A 25,160-nucleotide genomic window follows, 5' to 3' on the forward strand; every position below is an offset into this window, starting at 1 on the left:
TAGTACAGTCCAAGCGGTCTCCTTTCTTGTATACTGTTATTATGATACTCTTTCGCCATTCTTCGTGTATGCACTCCGTGGTCCATATTTTCAGTATTAGTTTGTGCATCGTGATGACTAAATTGTTACCGCCATATTTGAGAAAATCCCCGGATCTCCATACCATCATCTCAGCTTTCCAGCAGCAGCTTTCTTATTTTTCAGTTGGCCTTGTCGGTCATTCGAAACGATTTTGTGGATTTTTTTATGTTTCCTGGTGTTCCAACGCCTCATTCGGACGTCCACTGCGTTCTGCATCATCGGTGTCTCTACGATCACGTTTGAAGTCAGCAAACCAACTTTTTTTTCATTGTTCTTTTTTATGGAGAAGGATCCTTATAAAACATTTCAAACCATCGCTTGACCAGTATTGTTTTCCATAACGAAGCAGAGTAACGTTGAAACCCTGCTGGTAACTTTGTTAACTCGGGACTTTTCGGCCCACGTCGGGTTCATCTGCGAACCATCCGCCATTCCTCTCTAGGCCCGGCCCTCAAGCTTTGCCGTTTGTCCGGGAAGATCAAAGGTTATCTCGGGGTTCGGGGCTGCTCGGAGCGAATAATCAACGGCTGTTTTGCACCGCGGTCTGCAGATTCCAGGGTGTTGTTGTTGTGGTTGTTTGCGTCTAGTTCAATTCGGAAGCGTTGAGTGGCGTTGAGATAGCCGAGTTTGCCGACATCGCGTTGTTTGTCTCGTTGCGGTGTTCCGTCGGCCGCAGAGAGTCGAGATGGTGATGGTGGTTAATCGCACCACTAATCAGTGCACGAAGTGGTTCAAATAATTCGTCACTCTCCGTAACCGAAGGGCTCGTCCACTAGTCGGAGACAGTCATCGGCCCAGTGAGGAGGAATAGGGCGCAACCAGCGTGTGACGTGCGTCGAGCTAAGGTAAGTCAGCGGCGGAAAAGTTAAGCAGATCTAACCCGCCTAGTGGACAGAGTGGGCAGCGTATCGAGCACCTAGCGAGCAAATGTGTCGCGGCAATGGAGCAGTAAATGTGTCACATCCGCTGGCCTTGGCCATGAATGACGAGCGCACCAGTTCACAGGTCTACGCAGTGATCTCGGCACACGCGACCCGAACAAACATCCTCCGCAGGGAAGGATGTGAACCACCGCAGCAGTGTATTTAGCGGTCTGGGAACTCCGGTAAACACCCAGCCACTCACCAGAAGGCGTGTGTGCGAATCCGACGAGTAGTATGTGAATGCCACGACGCACGAGGTACGCGAAGGATTCGGTCTGCCGCCTTCCTCGCCAACTGAAACGTGCAATTAGTTTAATAACGCATGCTGAAAACGTGCACCTCGCCTTCCATTTCGGACGCCAGCGCTTCCGCCGGTATCGCGTGTTGGCGATCTCGCGACATGAGGGAAAATGAATGCGTTGCTCAACGCCCAGCCCAGGAACAAGGCCCACACACGACCCGATAGACCCCCTAATGATAAACTCCATGGCACGAGACGTGCCACGCGCGCGCCCCATGATGATCGATTTAACCACCGGACGGATGAGCACGTTCAATTCCGCCTTCCGATTGTTATTCCGACTCGCACAAGACCTCGCGATCGCTGTGGTTTCCGTAAAACATGACGCGGTCATTAGTGTGACAGTGGCAACTCGGGGGGCGATTACGTCACCAGAAGTCCGCTCCAGTTCGTTTCGTTTACTACGCTTACCGTTACACCGTGTGCGGCTTCCTTGTACTTTATTTCGTTAAGTTTCCCTTTTGCCACTTTCCTATTGCCATTTCTCCCGATTCGGATCGACATCACATTAAACATTTATCGTGGGACGTGGGACAATCCCGTGGAAACCTACGGAGCACGTTACGCCGCCCAGCACAATGGTGCGGCGCAGCGCCCGGTGCCCTGTATGTGAAAACGTTGCTGTGAACTAACAAGCTTAATCGTTCTAATTAGAACCGGAGTGATGTTGGTCGGATTGCGCCATTCAGGAGTTGCGTAAGAGACTTCGTCGTTCACAACCAGGAGTTACGCATGTAGCTAACTCTAGTTTTGCCGCTGCTAGTTTCGATTTCTGGCTCGTTATCTGCTGAGCCTGCCAAACACTTATCGCCCGGCAAAGGGAACTTCGGGTCTGGTCGGCAGATTGGCCTATGTCGATCCTGCCTAAATTGATGTTGTTATATTGGTAGACTCTTCAAATGAACGGATGTGAAGTTTCATTCCAATAGAGTAAATAGAGGTACCCCTTCACCGGTGCCAGAAAAACGGTCCGAACGATCAGTAGATGATAAGCGCTCTCACCGGTAGAGGGCGCTAGAGACAAGAGGGAGAATCATTGACCGATCGGGATCGACCGATCGGCTGGAGAAAAACAGGAGAGACTGCAAAACCAGATTTGGAGGACAGCGAGCGTTTTTGAACGCGTCTAGACAAAGTGATTATAAGAAGGTGAATAAACGGACCGGGACCAAGAAACCGGATTGGACTGATTACTCGCCCACTTTGGAGTTACGAAAAGTCGCTGATCCGCTGGTCAAGCAATATTCAAAAACACTCGTTTTGAGTTTGCAAACAAGTTTGAGTTTGTGTTTGAGTTTGAGTATTAAAAAACACTCGGTTTGAGTTGGAAAACAAGTTTAAGTTTCTTGGATAAGAAAGGAGAAAGGAAAGGAAAGGAAAGGAAGGAAGGAGGATCATTGACCGATCGGGGTCGACCGATCGGCTGGAGAAAAACAGGAGAGAAAAACAGGAGAGTGCCAAACCAGATTTGGAGGACAGCGAGTGCGCCCGGGACCAAACACCACATCCTCGCGAAGCTCCGTAGGAGAAAGGAGAAGGCTCCTTCAACTACAGAGGCTGGAGGAGGAGGAAGCCTTCCTCGCCAAGGAAGCAGAGGCGAGGAAACAGAGAATGGAGGCGAAATATCGGTTGGAGGAGGAGGAAGCAGAGGCGAGGAAAGCCTTCCACTTGTCGCAATTGGAGAAGAAATATCGGATCCTCAAGGAGGCCGAAACTAGTGAATGGAGGAAATATCGGCCGGAGGCCGAAACTAATGAATCGGGGAGCCGACAACCACAGGCGTCCAGACGGACAAGAGACTGGATTGCCAGTCGGCGAGCCGGCGAGTATCGGCGAGCCCCATCAAGTCCTTCCTGAAGGGGGGGATGCAATGCGGACAGTGACCTCGAGGACAATGGTCGACGAAGGACAGGACACGGAAATGATCGGTAAGGAAATGCTAGATGTTCAGTTCCAAGGCTCCACGAAGGCAGACGATAAGACTGGCCAAAGCGAGAGCGGCAATCGGCTGAACCTGATGCGGCACGGAGCAGCCAGCGTCGGCAACACGGCCAACCTGCTCATGGTCGGTACCTCGAAACACCTGATCCACCAGCAAACGTTCCCACCGTTGCAACCGTACGTGCGCACACGCGTCGACTCATCGCTATGGACTTGGGTCTCTCACCATGATCCTGAGTCAAAAAAAAGGGGACTAAGGAGCGGGGCGAAGCTGGTTCTTCGGCTCCGATACGAATTCGTGCCCAGAAGAAACCAAGCGGTTGTTAGCATAGGTGTCTTGGAATTCGAAAGAAATTTTGTTTGTGGATTACTTGGAAATTGGTAAAACAAGAAATTCTGATTAATAGTTTAACATTTTAGACCAGCTGAGGGAGAAAATTCGAGAAAAAAGATGAGATCATAACAACTGCGCCCTGCTTTTGAAGCCCCTTCAGCATCTCACTTCGGCGATGGAATTAATAAATTGAAGCCTGGTATGCCTCTGATTGCAGCGAATCAACTTGAGCAGCCTCCCCAACCCTGACCTGACCCAGACAGCGGCGAGCCATGTCTCAGGCCGACACCGTGTTCCAGTCCCGCTCGGACGGTATCTCCGCCGAGGGCGTCCGCGACCAGTACGCCGACGGGAAGGCGGCCAAGGTGTGGGAAATCTTCATCGGCGACAAGAAGTCGCGCACCGAGAACTATCGGAACTTTCTGGTGGAGAAGCTGCGCGAGCATGGCGTCCGGCGCATCCTGGACGTAGCCTGCGGTACAGGCGTCGACTCGATCATGCTCCTCGAGGAGGGCTTCGAGGTGGTGTCGATCGATGCGTCGGACAAGATGCTCAAGTACGCGCTCAAGGAGCGATGGGAACGGCGCAAGGAGTCCAGCTTCGACAACTGGGGTAGGTGAATTGTACGCCTTTAGCTACAACCGTACTTAACCGTTCCGTTCTGCCCACGACTACTGCAGTGATCGAGGAAGCCAACTGGCTGACGCTGTACGACGACATCAAGCACCTGCTGCACGGAGGCTTCGATGCGGTCATCTGTCTCGGGAACTCTTTCGCCCATCTACTGGACAATTTCGGTGACCAGCGCGAGCAGATCCAGGCGATCCGGAACTTTGAGAAGTGCGTCAAGCCCGGCGGTCTGCTGCTGATCGACCATCGTAACTACGACAACATCATGACCACCGGCGCTACACCGGCAAAGTGTATCTACTACAACGTACGTACCGAACGCCGCTGGGCTCCTAACGCGCTAACGCTCAACACTGTTCTCGCAACCCACAGAGCAGCCACACGGCGGACATTAAGACCTCGGTGCTGTACATCGCCTCGAAACCGGCGCTCGTCACGCTGGACTACCAGATCAGCACCGGCAAGGGTAGCGAGGTGAGCGAATTCCGGTTATCCTACTACCCGCACAAACTGCAAGTCTTCGAGGAAATCCTGCGCACCATCTTCCGCGGAACGCCTTCGCACGAGATCTACGGGGACTTTAAGCCGCTCGATCGGGTCAAGCAACCGGCCTTCTACATCCACGTCGTCCAAAAAGCCTCCGCTTAGAGAGGCTGGTGGCGTCACCACCACAAGTGGAGATCTACGCACCGGGCACGCCCGCGGTCAATAAATACGTGCGGTGGAACTTCTAAGCGGACTTTCCGAACGGCAGTCCATTTCCGAAAGATCGTCGGCAGTCGGTCGCTTGGTCCACGAGAGAGAATGCCATCCGAACGGCGTCAGATCGCCTGGCGAGAAGGAAGTCGACCTTGCGCTCGATCGCAATTATTTTAAACCGTCCGTCAGGTGGATTGCATTGGCGCCGTCGAATGTAGATCAAGTTTGTCAACCCTCTTTATGTCGGGTGCATAGAAGAGGTTAGGAAACGATTGGCCACTGGCCCACTCTCCCACCACCACCTGCGTCGTAAACGGAGTTGCCGGCGGCGACTAGCCGTTGGATCGTTTCATGTTTTAGCTCTATGTACAGGGTGGTTCATCTTATGTGTTTGAATTGCGTGAAGATGATCGAGATGATGAAGAAAATATCGATTGTGGCGGTCGTTGTATGGTACGTAGCGCCGTCCTGTTGAAACCAAATGTCATTTCAGTTCCATTCTTCATTTTCGGAGGGTGTATTTTTTGGCGGTTCCATTAGCTTCTCTTGCACGAGAATAGCGTCCTTTTTCGTAAATATCAATGTTAGTACTGAATGTATTCCAGTTTTAAAAGTCAAATAATCGGTAATTCCAAACACTAGCTAGATCACCCTATAGTAAAACACTCCGGCTGAACCGGCTCTAGTGCGGTTCTAGGAAACAGTTACACCCGAATTCGTCATAGTTTTATTGGTGGCCACGAGCCACGACGCGTACCATGGGACGGTTCGCAATTTTGAGCGTGGTGTTCAGCTTCAATGTCAGCTGGTCCATCGTCAGATCGGTAGAGAAGTGGTACGCCGTCAGCAGCGTGCACAGCATCACTTTCATCGACATTAGCCCGTATCGGTAGCCGATACAGTTGCGCGACCCAGCACTGAACGGCAGAAAGCTGTACGGATGCCTGTTGCCGATCCGCTCGGGGCTGAAGTTTTCCGGCTCGAACTTGTCCGGCGTCGGGCCCCAGTGTTGCGGGTTGCGCTGGATATTGAAAATCCCCAACACCACGGTAACACCCTTGGGAATGATGGTGGTCGCTAGTTTGAAGTGGACAAGTAAAAATACAGGAACAATCAGTGACTCCACACGCCTGCCCCACGTTACTTACAAATCTGCGTATCGTGCGTGCATTGACGTGCGATCAGTGGTCCAACCGGATAGAGGCGCATCGTTTCTTTCAACACCATCTCCATGTAGCTTAGGCGTGGTAGATGATCGTTCAGGACCTCCGAGCAACCGGCCAACACGTCCACAATCTCTTCGTAAACCTTTGCCTGCACTTCCTGGTGGATGGCCAGCATCAGGACGACATGCGAAAGGGTCAGAGCGGACGTTTCGTTGCCCCCCAGTATGATTGTGTCGATTTCGTCCTTGATCGCACTGTCACTGAACACATCCCCGGCGTCGCCGGCCAGCCGAAACAGCTGGTCGATGTAGATCTGCGGCTTCCGGTACGGGCCACTCTCGGGATCGACTGCACACTTTTTGCCTTTTCCTTCCCGAATCTCCCGCAGTTCGTTGCTCCGTAGAGCCAGCACCTTGCGCGACATTTTATAGGCCGTGGCGTAGCACTGTTTCTGCTCCCGGTAGTAGTGCGTCATCCGGTAGATCAGTTCCGGATGGAGCCACACTTTTAGCAACCGGTGGTTCAACAATTCCGAACCTCTAGTTTGCGGCAAGGAGAGAGAAAAACATATATTTTTGTCAAAACCACATCACCCCTAGAACCCCAGGGAAAACATCTCGCTGTACGTACTTTTCGATCGCATTTATGTACTCGTCTCCCTCCTCGTTCTGGAGGTTCATGTCCGTGCCCAGTGTCGTTGCTGAGGGTTATGAAGGATTAACGGCGGTCGTGGTTAGGGGGGGCCCGTAATCATTCTGATACTTCAACCACCTCACGGGATTCCACACTCACCGCAAACCATGTCCAGCGTACACTTGGCAATGTACTCGTAGACATTGAACAGGGCGCGCTGTCCCACGTGCGGCCGCAGTCGGTCCACCAGCACTACACTTTTGTCGTTAAACACCGCCATGAAGCTGGCGAGAATCTTCGAGTTGAAGCACGGCGTAAGGTGTTTCCGGTGCGTCTTCCAAACGGCCACCGGAGCCGAGAAGAGGCCCTGCTCGCACTGGAAGAACCGGTACACGTCGGCCTTCTCCAGACAATCACCGGACGTCAGCACCGTCTGCAGGTCTTCGGCGTTGTCGATGAACACAAACAACTTCGGACCGAGCCACACGCGGCACGGTGAGCGATACGTTTTGGAGATGTCGTTGATACACTGGAACAGCTCCTCGGTGCTTTTGCCAACGAACATGTGCGCACTACCGATTAGCGGGTAGTCCCGGGGCCCATCCAGCTCACTCGAGGTACGGTAGTGCTTCCACCGCTTTAGCCGCCAACCGATCCAACATACCACCAGCGGAAGCAGCAGTCCAGCCACGACCAGCCCAACGTCGGTAATCATTTTGCGCGGGGCGTAGCCAGCCAGAACAGGAAGACGTCTCGTCGATCACCTCACACTGGACTGCAACGGTCGGCGTGTCACCGTTTTTATAGATCGCATCATTTCCTCCGATCGGCCCCGTATTTTACGGTACCTTATGGATCATTAAAGTGTCGATTCGCAGGAATGCTTCCTTAGACTCCCGACGGGGCTTTATGGTTTCGCCGCAGGGTGGCCTTGGTGACGGCGCACTTTCTGAGCACGCTGGCCTATTCGGCGGGCTTTATTGACTGACACCATCGATATTGTGTCCTCTCATGCGATCTTATTGGCGCGGCTGGAGTGCGTTAAAGTTTGCGGCAAGTCGGACAATTAACCGGGCCGGGTACTGTGGGAAAATGGGTAACTATTGCATCGTTGCTATCGGTAAGGCTATGTAAGTCTATGTAGCAAAGTTATCAGAGTTGTACTGTTCAGTGCCCTTTTTTTTGGAGTGCCATTAGGTCTTCAAAACTACAGAACTGACGACCCATAAACTGAACGAGTAGTCTGAAGACGCCACAGTACTCAGTCCAGTGAATCCATCGGCCAGCCAGTACAGAGGAGGACTATTTGAATTAGAATTATTGCAAAGAAATGGAGTAGTCAAGGGCAAAAGGGTTCAATAATTAGACTCTACAGGGTGTCTGTTCTCAATTCCATGCTTTCCAAATGATTTGCTTGTAAAATTAAAGGCTATGGAATGCCGATTCTCCCGCAAAATTAAATGTCATCCCGTGTCACATCAGCGGCCACAATGTATGTTATTTTCACTGCTGTGCTTATATTGCAACACTTCGGAGCACTGTAAGTAAATAGACCCGAAGTGCTGCGTAATCCTCTCTCACTCTCTCGTCAATTACACGGGGGCCAGCACGTGCTAGATTTTATGCTTCTGGACCCCTGCAATTGGGATGTGCGATATGAATGTGCGACTTTTGAAGACACAAAGTGAATTGACAACCGCATTTTCAGCACATTGCAGCGCACCGGTCGGTAAATAGTAATCAAAACGTTACCGACGCGCGCTTTCGCAACGAGCTACAGTTTATTGCTTCACGGCAAACGTGTGGTTGATGAAAACGTGGTGGAAAGGTTAAACGCTGGCCGGGCGTACATTGATAATGGTACTCAAGATTTGTGGCCGGTATTGGCAAATTGACAGTTTCATCCGCCACAAGGTGTAAACAATTTTTTTATGGACACGAGACTTCCTCTCACGATATTCGCTATTCGCAACGCCTAGCTTATGGGGCGCAAACCGCAGAGTGATGTCAGAGTGCGAAATTTATGGCAAGCCTTATTCCCCATTCTGCCACCTTTATTATGATGGCGGTCATATAGGCAAATGCATCTTGTAATTTGACTGCACTTCCGGAGATGAACACTAACATCTGAACATCGCCTGAAATTGAAACACCGCTTGGGAATATTGATGAGAACACGATTTCAATAGCATTTGAAACTGCAACTGAAAACATTTAAAAAGCGATGAGAGTGGCATTATCATCGATCGGCGTTAGGAAAGTGCCATATGTCTAGTCACTTAACAGTCTCGCATTGTAATGCAACAGCATTCCGCGTGCATAAAAAACGATGTTAAACACCAGGAAGTAATTAGCAGTCCGCCATGCAAAACAATGCAAATTTCGCGGGCGCGCGTTTACGTGTGTCGAGAATTTCTCCCATTGCACAATTGGATCCGCCGCGAAATTAGTGTAAGGGCGTGAGATTTTTCGGCCCGGGGAGGAACGTGATCGCGTTCCGTCGGGCGATCGTATCGCTTTCGGGCGCGACTTTTTAATTGTGTTCCCGCGTGTGCGGCGCCCTTTGCGCCGTCTTCCAGCGGACCCGATCGCAAGTGGACGCGGCAGTAAAAGTGCGCTTTTACGAGTGTGATTTCAAGGAAAGGTTGATCGGATCAGCTGGGCTGCTGCCATCATCGGTGAGCACCGCATGATCGCGCTCGCACTGCTCTCAAGAACCCTGCCCGGAGCCTTTCCGTTGGCGTGGGTCTATAAATTGAGATTCGTCGCTGACCACCCCGGTCAGTTCTCGGCGAACCTCATAGGGCGCTGATACGCTGGTGCTGCTAGTGAACCCGTGATCCGTTCTGTGCCCTTCTTTTCGCAGTACGTGCTGGTGATATGCGCTAGTGACTTTACGCCGCGCATAAACATGCTGCAGCAGTGGCTAGTGTACGCCTGTGCTACATTGTTGCTGGCCGCCTATCTGGGCGTACGGTGGAAAAGGCGCAAATTCTATGCCGCGGCCGCTACGATGGATGGCCCGGTGGCATTGCCGTTGCTGGGTCATGTTTACCTGTTGTTTGGCAAAAAAAGTGGAGGTACGGCTTCGACATACATCAATCAGGTTCCATACAAATCGCCGATGGGCGATGGTGACAGCGATAGTTAATATGTGCCGTGGAGTGTTAATTTATCATCATAAACGAACGCTATTTGCGCGCGGATCTGGTGTTGAGTGTGATACAAAATCAGCCTCCCGAAGGCAGTGATTAAAAATCTGTGTGATAGTTTTTATTCAATAACTAATACAAAGAACAGTTATAGGCAAAAGTATCTTTTACGAGATTAGTGTCTATCGCAAGTTCAGCTTCATTTGTGCATCGTTGCTCTTAAAGTTGGTTCACAGAGCAATCATAGAACCACAGTCTATCAAAGTAAATTTGAATAACATAGCAAGATGATTCAGAGTTATGCTTTTTTCAGACCTGATCCAGCTTTTCCAGATCAGTTCTCTGTGCAATAGGTTACATTGGTATATACTATCGCAAACATGCTCCTGACAATATGTTTTTGATCTTTCTTCCCACGGTTGCAACACACGCTTGCAATCAAATATATTTCCCTGTGGTCAAGCATTTAGCACATCGACGCTTTTGACGCACAATCGTTTTAGCTTCAAAAATGCTCACTAGTTCTAGATGCGTAAGTTTCGTCTTGGTCTTGGACGATCGCATGCCCTTGACATATTTCGGGGCTTTCAAAGTGAATCCGTTGAAACAATCCATGTGATCACTTGGACATAAAGATAAACTATTAAAATAATCATTAAGAGTACAAAATATTGAAACATTAAATTGTATCAAACGGCGACCTGTACATGCAGAGCTTTAAACAGTTGTCCAATAGTGGGTAAAATCTGATTACTCATTCGTAGCACTGATCAGACAACTGTTTAATTTAATTTACTTTTAAGGCGCCTTCAAAAGATTTATCACTGTGTACTTTGCAATACTTTTTACACTTTATGTAACTCTGTCGTGCAGAAAATATTTTGCAAGTCCTGGACCGGTACGCACCGAGATACAAATCACCGATTGGACTCTGGATGGGTCCGATACTTATGATAGGCATCAAGGACAACCCAGACTACTTTCAAACAGTACTCAACTCACCTCACTTGTTGAACAAAATGGATCAATACAAATTTTTCTACATCATCAAAGGGCTGTTTGCTGCACCTGGTAAGCGGGTATTTAGATCTTGTGTATGTAATCAAATTAGAGCTAAGGTGAACGCTTCTCTCCATTAGACCATGCGTGGAAGATTGAACGAAAACTGTTGAACCGATCCTTCAGTCCTTCGATGCTGTCCAGTTTCGTTGATATTTTCAACGCGAAGGACTTCATAATGGTGGACAAGTTACGCCAGTTTGTAGGACAAGGTGAAATGGATCTGCATCTCCACATCGCTAAATGCACCATCGATTCGATATTCGGTTAGTAGAACTTAACGTGCTATTTTAGCGAAATCTTACACTCATATTGCTGAACATTCGTTTGAAACAGGAACATCCTTCGGAAAAGACATGAACACTCAAGGGCACAACGAAGCCGATGATTACTTGCACAGCCTCGAAACTTTCTTTTCGCTCGTCTTTAAGCGAATGCTTTCAATCGAACGTTACCCACAGTTCCTATATAGCTTTACTAGAGACTTTAAAATCGAATCTAAATGCATCAACACAGTCAAAAGCATGTCTAACGATTTGATGCGAGAACTCAAGCAGGACTCGAAGCAAGCGAAACCGTTATCAGTGACCGATACGTTCGAAAGGAAGCCACCGCAGAATTTTGTTGATAACCTCAACGATTTGGCCAAAAGCAACCCAAGCCTTACGGAGGAACACATCAAGGATCACATCGACACCATGGTCGTGGCTGGGCACGATACCACTGCGACAACAATGTCCAACATGCTCCTGATGCTGGCAATGTATCCAGAGGTGCAAGAAAAGGTGTACGAAGAAGTGATGGCCGTTTGTCCCGACAAAACCAAACCGGTCTCCATCGAGGATACTAACAACCTTGTCTACACCGAGATGGTTTGCAAGGAAACGATGAGACTGTTTCCCGTGGGGCCTCTAATCGGCCGAAAATGCACGGAGGATGTAAAACTCGACGGTAAGTAGCTATTTACCCCAAGTGCATATTATGCGCATTCTAAATATTTTGAATTTTCATTTTCCAGAAAAACACACCATTCCCAAAGGATGCAGCGTCGTTCTTGGGATCTACATGATTCATCGTGATGCAAGCATCTGGGGTCCAAACGCGAATGAATTCAATCCGGACAATTTCCTTCCGGAGAAAGTGGCCGCTCGCCATCCGTATGCGTACTTGCCGTTTAGCGGAGGACCACGAAACTGTATCGGCATCCGATACGCTTGGCTGTCGATGAAAATTCTCATCGCCCATCTGGTACGAAATTACCGGTTCAAGACATCGTTGAAAATGGAAGATTTGTCCATTAACTTCGCAATAATATTAAGAATAATGAACGGGTGTCGTGTTTCCATTGAAGAAAGGTGACAGGCTTAGAATAAATGTACATTCAATCTTAACATAAAGGTTAGGATGCAAAGGACAAACTATTTGCAGAACCGGTATTTTTTAAGTAACGTGTATCTGACACTCAAGTCTTACGAATTTTAATTTCTTCCCAGAACATTTTCAATAAGCAATACCAATAAAAAGAGTACGAATCACAAATCAGGTTAAGCTTTGTGTAAATATTTGTGGCTGAACATGACGTTATTTAAATGATACTCACCAATCTGGCCCACAATAATTATCCTGTGGATATAACGCATGCACTCTATTACAACATGTGTCTTGCCGTCCTTTGAAATGAGTGTAACAAGTGTAAATCTTTATGTAAAAATTAAAATAAATAAAAGTTTCATCCAAACAAATTGTCGACTATTATTAGTATATGAGCTTCATTTGGATTTCCGCGAGCTACGTTATCCGATTTTCAATTTTTTGTGGCGTTAGGTTGCTACACATGTCAGTGACTTATGGTGAAAAGCTCGACCATTTTAAGTAATCAGTCAATTTTTGGCAGCTGTTTTGTTTGGACTAGATTTTGGCTTAATGGTTTCGAATGTGCTAGAAAAAAGATCAAATAAAGCCTGTGCCAGATCAGAGTCTTAAGCCATTTCCCCATTTATCCGTTTCTTTCGAAAAACTTGAAACATTTTCTTCGGATGCATGAATTGAGAGGTTCGTCACTTTCTATACAGGTCTCTATTTGTAGATCTTCGTGTAGTACTTAGTAGATAATGTAACCAGCCCTTTAGTTTCGTTCAGTATCTCTCACGCAATAGTAAAGTTTATTTGACTTTTATTATTAGGTCTATAATTTATAAATAGGGCAATCTGGTCATGAAAATAGGAGATAACGTTACTGAAGAAGAGACTACCAAACTCATCCAGGAAAATCCAGAACTCAAAGAAAGATCAAGTACACGACAGATTATTATTGTTTTTGCACATGAGCTGTTACTGTGATCGTCCCATCCTACAAAACAACGTCTCAATGTTGCATTAAGATTTTTGGGGTACGGACATTTACGAGAGAGAGAGAGAGATTAAGATTCCGTACACACGCTGCAATAGCAAATAAAAATAAATGTACCGTCACTATCCGCTTTGTTATCTTGTGTTTGTTTCCTGAACCTGAAGGTGCCGTATTGGCGATTCCCCGAACTGCGATCGGTACTTACCGGTGGGACGATGGAGTGCTAGAGTCGCGACTCATCGATGATTGAAAGTGAGACAGCTTGGTCGTGCCCGATACACTCCGATTCGCAGATAGCGAGACTAAAGTTCATCCGGGGCTTTGCTTTCGGCGAAGTATTTTTAGTGCGGGTTTCGGACCGGGCACCTCACGGAGGTATGGCGGCCCGGGCACTGATAAGCGGAGTGTGAAGCTGCTGTCCACCCAATGCTAGCCCCGGGCGATGGCCAACAGGTGTCCATTATCACCAGCAGCACCCCCAGCACCCGCAGCACCGCCACCACCGTCATCGTCAGTTGCATCGCCAGCAGAGACACCGACTGCATCTCGGTCGTGGTCGAGGGCAGGCACACCGGACGGGGCGGCGCGGGGTCGCAGCGGTCGCGAGGTTGCCAAATTTTCAAATTTTGTCAAATTTTTCAACAAAATCAAATTTTGTCCGTTGCTCCGTAGTGCCCATCGAAATAATGCTGTGAGTTCGAGAGCTTCGCGTATTGCGTTTGCCTAACTTTAGGCGGATTACGTTGTTTGTGTATGCTGTCTGTGTCCAAGGAGAGCCCGTTTGCTCAAAAATAGACTTTCTTTTTGCGAATTGAAAGTGGTAGAATCGAACGACACTTAATATCTTCCCATCATGTATGAATCGAATATAAAGCCGTAGGGTGTGAAATGGGCGATAAGAAATATCAGCATTTTGAATATGGCTACACTTGGATTATTCTCAGACAACTACGCTGTACGTGGAGGGAGCTGAGTAAATCTAGCGCTTTGATACCTTCATCGCCACCCAAGCATCTGAGAACCGAAAGCGAATGAATACAATCCGGAGGAAAAGAGCTTGAGGTTTTGCTTGGAGGCATTAACTATTATACAAACCATACTGGCTGGCTGTTCCGAATCTGGAATCATGTAAAAAAGCGCGCTGTTTAAAAATCCGTTCTAAAAGTAATCATCATCAGATGTGTCTATTAACGTATACCATACTAAATTAATTTACATCGTACTCGTACGCTACATAGCTTTTAAAATTACTTAGGCTGTTGGTTGTGTGATACAGTATTTTGATAAATAAACAACCATCTCTCTCTGTCTCTCTCTCTCTTTCTTTCTCTCTTTCTTTTTCTACTGCAACGGTTGTCGACAGCAAACGGGAATATCTATGCTGAGGGCGGCGAAGGATCCGTCGTTCCTCAATAGTGTGGTGTTCTGTTGTGCTACGCGTCAGCGATTGGGCACCCTCGGATCAATCACATTACTGACCAATCGACGCTTCTCACTCTTCCCTGGATGAATCAGTCGTTTATTGTTGTTTTAGCTCGGAACGCTGCCTTGCAGGTGGCCAGCGGGTTGGCCAGCTTCCTCCGCCGGCTTAACTCGAGTTCGACCCAAGGCAGTCTCGCAGGGCCGACCCGTCCGGTGCGCTGTTGGTGACGACCGGGACCGGTGTCTCGTCCGTCGCCTTGCAGTCGTAGTTATTGTTGTTCAAACAGCTGAGCGTTTCGCTGCTGCACCGGTCGGAAGTAGTGGGTGAGCCGGCCGTGGAAATATCACTGTTGGCTTTGCGCGGCTCGAAATGCGCATCTGGTGCGGTTTCGCCGATGCCGTTGCTGTCGTCTGGCAACGAAAGTCTCGGTATCCGCTCCGTTAGCGACTGCAGTGTCTGGCGGTCGTGCACTTCGCTGAAGATCTCGATCAGGTTGTTGATGCCGATCAGGTAGCCATCCTCGTGGTTGCCCACCTTCCACGTGCCATCGTGCGTGATCGCCACGGTCTCGGGCAAGGCGACGGTTTTCGCGAAATCGATCAGCCACACGCTTGCCTTGTGCCGGTCGTGAACGAACAGTAGTGAGCTGCCGATCACTTCGTGGCTCTTGAAGAACTCCGAATACTCCAGTGTCGCCCGGATCGCCTTCAACCGCTGTATGTACTTGGGCTGCGATGTGCGAACATGATCGACCAATTAGCACGTGTATGGAAAAGAAGAGCTCACAGTCGTCATGGTTTTTTTTTCTTTCCTCCCATAGAACCTACCATTGCATGCGGAAAATCTTCGATGAACTCGCGGAACGCTTCGCAAATCTGCTCACGTGATTTGGTTGTTTTGAAATCTTTCGAACTCGTTCCATCGCTCTTTTTGATGCCCTAAAATGTAGAAATTCCATTATCGCAATAGCAGAAGAACGAGGTGGTCATTAGGGTCTGCTGTCACTGAAGTCTGGAACGCCCAGATATGAGTTCTCTTTCTCTCTCTCTCTATGTTCCTCCGCTGCTTAACAGAGCAAACCCAAAAACCAAGCTGAAGATGAAAGATTTTTCACTTATGTCACAAACCGTTCGGTTCGATAATGAGTTCCTAAACGCCACAATGTTGAGTCAACTCCCGCCAAAGACAATCAACTGGATTGTAAAGCATTCGAAGCGATCGACAGAATTAACTGTTTGAACTGATGATGAGCTACACATAGGATATTGGGAAAACAGAAACTAGCAACGGGCAGCGTGTGTGCTGGGTATACATCCTGTTCGAACTACGATGGTGGGCAAGCTGGCACCGACAGTCGGATGATTGATGAGCCGAGAACGATCATGCCTTACCTCTATTCGAAATCCAAGCGTGGACGTGCTGGAGATAGTTTCCCGCCAGACCATGTAGCGTGGCTTCGTGACACCCTTGGCGCGGTGCTCATCGTCGGTGGGAGCGTTCTGATCTATTTGTATCATTTTCTCATACATGTCCTGCAAAACAAACCGGTGATTGAGACGGTGAGATGAGGCAAAAGGGGCAGGCTTTCGCAGTGCTTTCGCTACCTTGCGCAGTTTCGGCTTCTCTTTGGCTTTGGAAAGTTCCTCCTCCAGGTAGGTCCTGACGCCTATTTTGCAATCCATCACGCACGGCTGATAAAAGTCACTGAGTAAATCCTGCAGCTGAATATATGTTGCTGAAGGTTGCGAACGAAATGTGCGGTTAAGGAAATTCAGGTGGGATTTTTTAAATAAAATGAACCTTTCCCGCGTGTTGTGAGATTCTGAGTAGAAGGCAAAAGAAATCAAACAGTACACAATATGGTTGACGTGGGTCATACGACGCTGAAGCTGTGGCTTCCCAGCGATTCCCAGCTACCGCACGGAACGGAACGGGAGCGGAAATCTACCGCACGCTAAAGCGCAACCAACCACATCAGCGTCCTATGCACCACATTCTCTGCGAGCACGGTGCTCCATTCCCAGCTCCATTCGCACTGTATCGCTAACTATTGTTTACACCCAAAGTCTGGCGGAGTGCATGGGAGAAAATTGACAACCAGTCAGCCAAACAACCAGGGCAACAATAAGGGTAGTAGGTTTGGCTATCGGTTCGCATAGGAAAAGGATACATTCGCCATCTTCGCTGTTCACCTGTCCCTTGTACTCCGGCACATACGGTCGCAAAACGTCCTTCATCAGAACCTGCGAATTGGGCGGAAACCGATGGGTTCGGTCGATGACTGCCGCGAGTGACGTTACACCGGCGCTTACCTTGAAACACTTTTCCTCCTTGGGGCAGAGCTTCTTCAACACCGTGCCCTGGTCGGGGCCCGCCTTAAAGTTTCCTTGATGGCCGGCTAGCTGCACCCAGGGATAGCGTTGCTTTTTGTACGTCTGGAAGAATGGTGTCCACTGGACGATGTTGCGAAGTTTGCGCCATCCGGACGGCTGTAAAATAGAGGTACAGAAAATGTCGGTGAGTTTCAGTCGGGTTTCAGCACGTACAAAAAGTATGGCGATTTTCGAAGTTCCGCGGGTTACAAGACAAGACAATACGAGTTCGACCATTTGCGAATAATTAGTTAATTGTTGACAGCTATTTTGCTTGCATTGTATATTGGGAAAAAAATGAACGGAAAAGAATCTGTATCAAGTTTTGTGTGAACGACAAAGAGCCTGGCGGAGCGTGCCCGAGAACGTCGACAACAGAGAAAAATTATGTTGGGCAATCGACGAATCACCGTCAGAGAACCCTAACATATGGATTGGCTCGGGTGATTCGATTTTTACCAATGATGTGGGCATTTGGGCAGACGGGTCACCTGGAAGTTCGTATAAAAACACATTATGGCACTAAAGTTGTTAAGGAGCTGATGGACTCTGTCCGCGACGACCCAAATTTACTCCAGGGAATCATGGGTTTATCGTTATGATGTGGAAACCAAAACCCAATCATCTCAATGGAAGCTGGCAAGCCGACCGGAGATAGAAAAAAGCGCACCAAGTTCGGTCGAATGTGAGAAATAATTTTTGAAAAAAAACACAAAATCGCTATACTTTTTTAACAGACCTCGTATAGCTGGTGGAACTAGTGGCACACACAGTACTAATTGCCACTTATCATGATCGAACTTGATGCAGGACGTAGCTCCCGCTCAAACGGTTCCAGTTCGGAATCGGAAACGGATGGGAATCGCATCCGAACAATCGAAATGTTGTTTTAGTGAGTCAAGTTAATACTGTGTCTAGTTTTTTTTTCTCTGTCTCTCTCGCGCGCGCGCCAGTATGTTCTAGTTCTGGTTAACCGCAAAGCACTACACAGGCTTCGGCCGAGCCCAAGCAGGGAGTGCATACTAATAATAACCGCAATGACAAGCGCGAACTCACGCGCAATTCAAACGCGTCGAACGCAAACACCGCTCAACCGTGGCCAGCGGAACCCGGCCCGGTCCGATGTAATTACCGGTGGATGCAATACAATCAGCTGCGGCCCAATTGAGGCAGAACCCGGGCCAGACCGATTACCCGATCGCCGGGCGTTTGGTTTCGGAGTTCGAGAACTATCAGCCGCGGCCGGACTATCATCTATCAGCGGAACGGTTCTTCCGCCATTACGACACACCGGCCGGCGTTGGCGTTCCCATTAGCGCCTACCGACGAGGCCAATTTCTTTCGAAGCTGACACCACCGCCTTGGCTCCGTTACGTAAACCAACGCGGCCTATCACATTTCGTGGCCGCGCACCGTCGCGCGATGACATTTTGCACCGTTCCGGGCGATTCCGGCGCGCGGAAATCGTGCGTACATAATGTCACATCAATTACTTCAGGCCGGAGCTACTTTTGATGGGCCGCAAACTCGTTAGCCTACCGAGCCGCCCAAAGCAAACAGCGCACGCGTCGTGAGCGTCGATTGTTTGACGACCACCTGCGAGCCACGACGGCCGGAGCTCTGGACCAATCCGACGGGATCTGTCACACACGCTTTAGAAAGCGCCCCGGTTGAGCAGTCCTGGGGGGAGGGCTGGTCGTCTGTTTCGTTTTACTTAATCCGAAAAACCGGTGCACAACCAGCGTATTTGCTCCGCAACTGTAGTCCTTTGCGCGCCGTCACGTGCCCGGTACGTGCCCTGGAGCTCAAACACCGGTGACCGTTGGGTGGCCGATGGAAATCGACGCCATAACTCTTTACATTCATTCAATTGTAATGAATTGAGACATACGAACGACGGCCCAGGACAGCCGTCCCAGAAGAGTGCCAGGTACGGGCAGGGGGTGGCTCGTTCCGTGCTGCTGCTCCTGCGTAGATTGACGGCAAGAATAGGATCATCTCATCGTCAGACCAAATGACATGATCGAGGCACCGCACTGTGGCCGTAGAAACCGTCTTCAGCTGCTGGACGTTGGATTTTGAACTTCTTTCCAGCAGTTCGGCAGCTTTTCTGGGGAAACTCCCAACGTTCTCCCAGCGTGCGTTGCGTGGAGTAGTGGAGAGTGATCGCTTGGCGGACTTTTGCGTCACAACGCTGACGAAAGCGAAGCGCCTGTAGACTAGCATGAAACTGCGTCGTCGTTCTGCGAAACAATCGCCTAACGATGACGTGGAGCTTTTGGTCAAACATGGACCACGCAGGATGAATCATCTTCGAACCGATGAACGTATAATGGCTGTAGTGATCGATATTTTGTAAAATATCGATCAAACAATTTAAAGTTTATACTCGTTGTAAAGGTGGCATTTCATACTAAAAAACATTCTTGAGCATTTTGTTTGTTCCATTCAGTGGTGAGTTAACACCCTGTAAGTTAACAATGGAAGTCAACAAAGAGCTAGAGCTACGTGTAATTTTGGTTTCGTCGACCAGCTTCAGTTGTTTTTTATGTTAAAGATGCACCTCGCACAGACATACCCGTCGTCGAAAATGTCGATAAAATCACAGAAATAAACAAAGTTGAACGGTATGTTAGTCGTCGCTGTGATGGATCGAATTTCCATCTGCGAAGACTAACATCAAGACTAACGGTTAGGAAAGTTCTACTGAGTATTCGGTGGGACTTGAAAGGAATATTTTTTTTAGGAATTGCTTCCGTATGTACAGGGTGCGTAATGCCACTTGTAAGCAATTTCACTCAAAATACAATATCGTTCAAATGATCGCCTCCATTAAACACACACAAATCAGCCCTGTTTTGGGCATATCCTATTGTATTTGGCAACATTTCGGGCGTACAAGCGGTAATTTCCGCTACGATCTTAACTTTGAGTTCTTCAATGGTCTTCGGTTGGCTAGCATAAGCCTTACTCTTCGAATACGCCCCACAGAGAGAAGTCAAAAAAAAATCGGCACTAAAAAGCACGCACAGTTTTCACAGCTGAACGATTATTTTTAATGTAAAGCGCTACAATGTTTACCACTGTTTTACCATAAATTGATCTATAGCTAATTTGTCAAAATCGACTAACAAATAGCGAAGTTATTCAACGTTTAAATAGTTGGATCGTAATGGATCACCCTGTATTGGTGGTGTGACTGTAAAGCAGTAATTTATTATGAGTTGCTTCCGTATGGACAACCCCTAAATTCGGATCTCTACTGTCAACAATTGTACCGTTTGTGACTGGCGATCGACCAAAAACGACCAGCGATGGCCAACAAAAGAGGTGTTGCGTTCCTATCAGGACAACGCAATGCTACACAAGTGTATAATGACTCGCCAAAATCTTCAGCGTATAGCCCAAAGCTTTTCACGCAGTGCAAAGCGTCCCGACTGATAAGAAATTGAGATGAAGAGATCAGATTGTTAAAATAGATTGCTTAGAGAGTCTTTCGCCAATAAGGACCAAGACTTCTACAAGAGAGGCAATATCTAAACCTATCTTTGAAAAGACAACAAATTGTCCAACAAAACAAAGCCAAACGGTTCTTTTTAGCCAAACTTATACTACGAATGATTAAGAACTGCAATCCGAATGACAAGTGGCTGATCAGCATCCACAGCCACCTACTGCAGGGCTAGCCATTAGTTCGGGGGCCGTACTTTGCGGAAAGAGTGACGTCCACGTCCGGTCGATCGATCCGGTTTCCGGATCTCTCCGGATCTGTGGCCAGTCGCGCCGTCGTCGTCGTCGCGCATGCCGGCTCATGTTTCATAATCTGCAACCGAAAACCACCGCCACATGGGCCACACCGCCACATAGGACCATGTGGCGGGGAGTTGCGCGTGCGCGGGGGCCCACGCCGCGCCGCAACGATAACCACCGACGCACGCGTGTGCGCACGGCCACGGCATGGCTTACCTTCGCTCCCGGCTCGTGACGCATGTCCGGTACGTCCGAGTCCCACTCGGAGCTCAGATCGTCGCTCGACGCATCACCGTAGTCACGTGGCATGGGCACCTCCAGCAGCGACATCTGGTACTGCTCGTAGCCCGGGCACAGGTTTGCCGCTGCCGAGGACAGTCTCGGCGAGGGCGACCGGTTGGTGCTGAGCCGGTGGTGCCGCAGCAGTGCGCCACCGCCCTCCTGAGCCGGATGATGCAGTATCGGCAGCTGCTGATAGTGGCCCTTCGCCGTGGCTTCGACTGGACTGCGATGACGCGACGGTGACGACACTGGCTGCGGCGGCGACACATCCCCAACCGCCTGATGGTGATGATGGTGAAGATGATAGTGATGAGCGTGGGCAGCTGGCGTCTGCGGTGGCGGGCACGTCGGGTGATGGTGGTGGTAGTGGTGATGATGATGATGATAGTGATGCGCCGACTGATGGTGGGTCGGTGGGTGGCTCGATGTGCCGCCTGCCGCCGGGCCTCCAGCTGGTCCGCCCAGCTCTCCCCCGGTGTCCTTCGAGTTTCGCCGAGCACCGAGCGACGACGTGGCGCTTTTGCGCGCATCGTTCGACAGCTTGCGCGCGAAGGACCGCTTGCGGTTGCGCGGTGGCTCCGGTGCTCCGCTGGTCCCACTGCCGCCGCCCGACGCCGCCCCGAAGCTCTCGCCGTGCCCGCCGTCGTCGCCGCTGTCCGACATGTTCTTCAGGTGTTCCTGCTCCTCGGGGCTCAGGTTGGGAAAGTGCAGCAGCTTCACCGTCACCTTGTCGCCCGACTCCGTGAAGTACACCTCCTTCGCGCTCAGCTTGTCAAAGTCCTCGTAGATTGTCACTATCGGCAGCGTGCAGATAGGCATCCTTTCACTAGTTTTGGGCCCTTTGCGCCGTGGGTCCGCTGTGGGTCCTGGAAACGTCATCCGAACGAACCAAGTGAGCCAAAGCCAGGCCACCACAGTGCGCTCTCAACAATGTTTTTGTAGAGGCTGGGGTCGCTGTATGTGTGTGTGTGTGTGTGTGTGTGTGTGCGGGCAAAACATGTCGATGTGCCGGGACGGACGGTTCCGTCGGAGTTAATTTGTCTCCGGGGAGACCGAAGTCACCCGTGGCCGGGACCACTTCCATAAGCGGCGTGGCCGCCGCCGGCACGGGTTCCACGCTAATCAGGCGTTGAAATGGTCCCCTTTGTGCGACTCGGATGCGGTCTTTTGCCGCTCCGGGTGTCTATTGGATCCGAGCGTTCCTTGAGGCCCGGGAGAGAAATTTATTGCGGTACTTATGGCGACTTATTTGGAAGTCGGTCGATCGCCCGGAACCGGTTGGGACCGACGACGGTCGGCCTGAACTGAAGCACTCGAGCCGGTCCGGTCCAATATGGCGGATGATGAGCCGGCGGGGCCGGTTCGTACTCGGTGCACTCGGTGCACCTTCCGACCCACCCAAACAGGGTAATCACATTGTGGGGAGGAAGAGGCCGGCACCGCACCCGGCAGCCAGTCATCAGTTTTACATTATTGTAATTCATCGAAATTGCCCCGTAAATGGTATAATCGATTTCGCGACGAGATACGCGGTCCTGCTACAAGAGGTCCTGCGCATTCCCAATAAAAGGCACAACATAATGTGCTGGCCATTATGCTGGCTGGCCGAAAATCATTGCACGTCAGTAAGTGAAAGGTGCCATACGGCATTATTTATTCGCCGCCGCGAATACCGGAGAATGGCAGGGAATCCTGCGCTTCGTGACGGCTTCTAACTGTGGCCGCGGCTCCCGATTGACACCGATTCACGCACGCACGCACGCAACGCGATCTTGATGACATTTTTGCCGATCATCATTAAAATCTCAACTGCACACGCAAGCGGCAGCGCGTCGCATTCCGCACGGTGGGCTTTGCGCGATGCAATGACGACAACAGCAGCCGCGCCGATGCTGGAGGCCGATTATTTATTCTGCCGGCCAGGCCAAACCATTGTGTAACCGCACGGTGCTGTGGCCAGCAAATAAAATATTATTTCCCAACCCAACGACGGTCCTCCACCGGCTCGCTCGGGAACTGGAAACGCGGCACGCCATTACCGTCCATTAATGTCCACGAATGTCGCCAGGCTCCGGCACGGGGCATTGATTGGTCCAGGGATCCAGGGGCTAGGAGGCGGCTTGACTTCGCTGTTCTTGGTCGTAAGAACCGACTCGACTCGTTTTCTAAGGGCACTAATCACCCTTCGGCATCGGTGGCGTAAAACTTGATTAATTGACGTAGAGATCCTCAAACAACTCAAGTCAATCGTGCCACAAAATCTGGATTGGATCAACGGTCGCGTTGCGTGTTTTTCTACTCGCTAACGCGGGATTCCCGGGCACCCGGCATCGATCAGTGCTTCGGCGGGTTGCCGTGATGCTAATAAAATTCCTGCCACCGAAGAACGGTGATTCGGTGTGCGTCACGCGGCGATTAAAATATTTTGGAATTTAAAACACCCATCCTGAGACGCCGTTTGTGGTCGTGGTAGGTCGTGGCAGCTTGGTAGCAGTGGCTCTCCGTGCGGAAATGGTACACCGGTGACGTCCACACGACACGGTTCCGTAGCTGAGATATGCACACCCCATTCCTACGGGCGGGCGCTACTCTTTAGCATACCTCGCGAAGCCGGCCCCACCAGACCAGCCGTGGGGCCTCGATAATGAACATGTCGGCCATTAATTTACCGAACCGATCACCGGCGTTAGCAAACGAACGCGGTTTCGAATGAGGGGCCCATGACTGGGCCGATTCTTCCGGACAAACAATCGCGCTCGCTTCCCGTGGGACGGAAACTGAAAGCAACCCACAACCCACAAGCACCCCCCACGGGGGGGACTCACACCTGGGCAACCCATCTTCATGGCCATGGGCCGTGGGATGCGCGTCTGGGAATGTGTCTGAAGTGGTCCTCAGGAGCCCCCTCAAAAGACGTGCGTATGGAAGCCAACGCAAGACGGGGCAGATTAGGAACGTCTCGGCTGCCATCTAGGCGTGAGTGGCAGGGCAAGGTTGCTGAAGCCACTCTCGGAACCTGCCAATGGCCGTAGTACGCTGCCAGGTCTATGAATCAATCCGCGGATGATGCGGAACCAGCGCCGAGCTTCTTATCGCCGCGCATCAGCCTTCCGTGGCCCCGGGGAACGAAATTCCAAACAGCAAGCGGCGCAGCGCCTGAGCTAGAACGGCCGAGTTCTCAATGCCGAGCCGAGAGAGATAGCCCCGCACAGATACCCGGCGATTTATTTGCGACGCAACAGGCGCGACCGAGAGCTGCTCCTAATCGCCAGCGAGCAAATATTTAGCGCCGTGCGCTCAGGTGTGGCCCCTGATCGGCCGGCCAGCATCCGACCACCGTACACACACCACCGACATGTTTTGCTACACATTTGCCACCCGAAAAGCACACACGGCGCTACGTACACACCGGGTGTTGGGCGGGGGTTGAGGGGATGTTTGATCACATGCTTGCCTAACGCCACTATCACACGCCGGAGATGGGCTTCTGCTGCTGCTGGCTGTTGCTTCGACTTCTTCTGGCGGCTGGCTCACGAAACCGGTAGTCGCCGAGAGAGTCCAAAAGTCCAAAAGCCTTTCGCGTCCTGTCTGGCGTGCTTCTTGTGCACTCGATGGCGGCGGCACCGGTGGCCAAAGTGAAAGTTTTGCGCTCCCAAAAACGGGGCTCCGAACGCCCACCGAACTTGGTCGGCTCCCAATTCACACACTGCACACGACGGCGACGACGACGACGACGAGACCCCCTCTCACTCCCGCGGTCACCAACGCCAACGTAAACCCCCGACACCGGCGGGGGATGCTGTGCCGACCCACGGGGCGACGTTAGATTGGCTTCGAGATTTCACGTTCTTCTCTCGACGCCCAGCCTCCGGGCGCTACTTTTCATCACCTTCGCAATACAGAGACAGAAACTCTACACTCGCGCCTAACGGACGGCTGACACGCGCGACGCACATCCGGTGTGGCCGACGGTCGGAATTGTACTGAAGTATATCAACAATAGCGCGATCGCGGAGCGATCGGTTGTTCGCGGCTGATGACGCTGATCGTCGCTTTTGCTTCTC

At 50.4% G+C, this 25,160-nt stretch overlaps 4 protein-coding genes across 5 annotated transcripts in view; 2 read left to right on the forward strand and 2 right to left on the reverse strand.

Moving 5' to 3' along the window:
- The window catches only part of LOC131211430 (glycine N-methyltransferase), an 8,106-nt gene extending 3,105 nt beyond the window's left edge, over window positions 1-5,001 (forward strand). The window contains exons 1-4 of one of the 2 annotated variants that reach the window (XM_058204882.1): window positions 685-926; window positions 3,798-4,192; window positions 4,261-4,517; window positions 4,583-4,998. In XM_058204882.1, the coding sequence (XP_058060865.1) occupies window positions 3,853-4,192; window positions 4,261-4,517; window positions 4,583-4,858 (873 nt within the window). In that variant the 5' untranslated portion in view covers window positions 685-926; window positions 3,798-3,852 and the 3' untranslated portion in view covers window positions 4,859-4,998. Of the gene's footprint in view, window positions 1-684; window positions 927-3,797; window positions 4,193-4,260; window positions 4,518-4,582 lie in introns of those variants that run through there. The other variant, XM_058204883.1, reaches the window with a different exon arrangement.
- A 555-nt stretch (window positions 5,002-5,556) lies between these two features.
- Window positions 5,557-7,453, reverse strand: LOC131211424 (cytochrome P450 4C1-like). Its single transcript, XM_058204875.1, has 4 exons — window positions 6,868-7,453; window positions 6,706-6,775; window positions 6,058-6,614; window positions 5,557-5,986 (listed from the first exon to the last, which is right to left on the reverse strand). The coding sequence occupies exons 1-4, from the start codon at window positions 7,421-7,423 to the stop codon at window positions 5,637-5,639; spliced, it is 1,533 nt and encodes a 510-aa protein (XP_058060858.1). The 5' UTR covers window positions 7,424-7,453; the 3' UTR covers window positions 5,557-5,636.
- Window positions 7,454-9,573: 2,120 nt separating this feature from the next.
- On the forward strand, window positions 9,574-12,553 carry LOC131211425 (cytochrome P450 4C1-like). Its single transcript, XM_058204877.1, has 5 exons — window positions 9,574-9,788; window positions 10,734-10,931; window positions 11,000-11,185; window positions 11,256-11,870; window positions 11,938-12,553. Exons 1-5 carry the CDS (start codon window positions 9,620-9,622, stop codon window positions 12,276-12,278), a joined length of 1,509 nt encoding a protein of 502 aa, XP_058060860.1. The 5' UTR covers window positions 9,574-9,619; the 3' UTR covers window positions 12,279-12,553.
- A 1,881-nt stretch (window positions 12,554-14,434) lies between these two features.
- LOC131211423 (inositol-trisphosphate 3-kinase A-like) lies at window positions 14,435-21,915 on the reverse strand. The gene is made up of 7 exons (XM_058204874.1): window positions 21,031-21,915; window positions 17,005-17,181; window positions 16,863-16,935; window positions 16,297-16,427; window positions 16,084-16,224; window positions 15,520-15,630; window positions 14,435-15,421 (listed from the first exon to the last, which is right to left on the reverse strand). The coding sequence occupies exons 1-7, from the start codon at window positions 21,913-21,915 to the stop codon at window positions 14,858-14,860; spliced, it is 2,082 nt and encodes a 693-aa protein (XP_058060857.1). The 3' UTR covers window positions 14,435-14,857.
- Window positions 21,916-25,160: the final 3,245 nt, after the last annotated feature.

Source organism: Anopheles bellator, chromosome 2, assembly GCF_943735745.2.
Source record: "Anopheles bellator chromosome 2, idAnoBellAS_SP24_06.2, whole genome shotgun sequence".
Lineage (NCBI taxonomy): Eukaryota > Metazoa > Arthropoda > Insecta > Diptera > Culicidae > Anopheles > Anopheles bellator.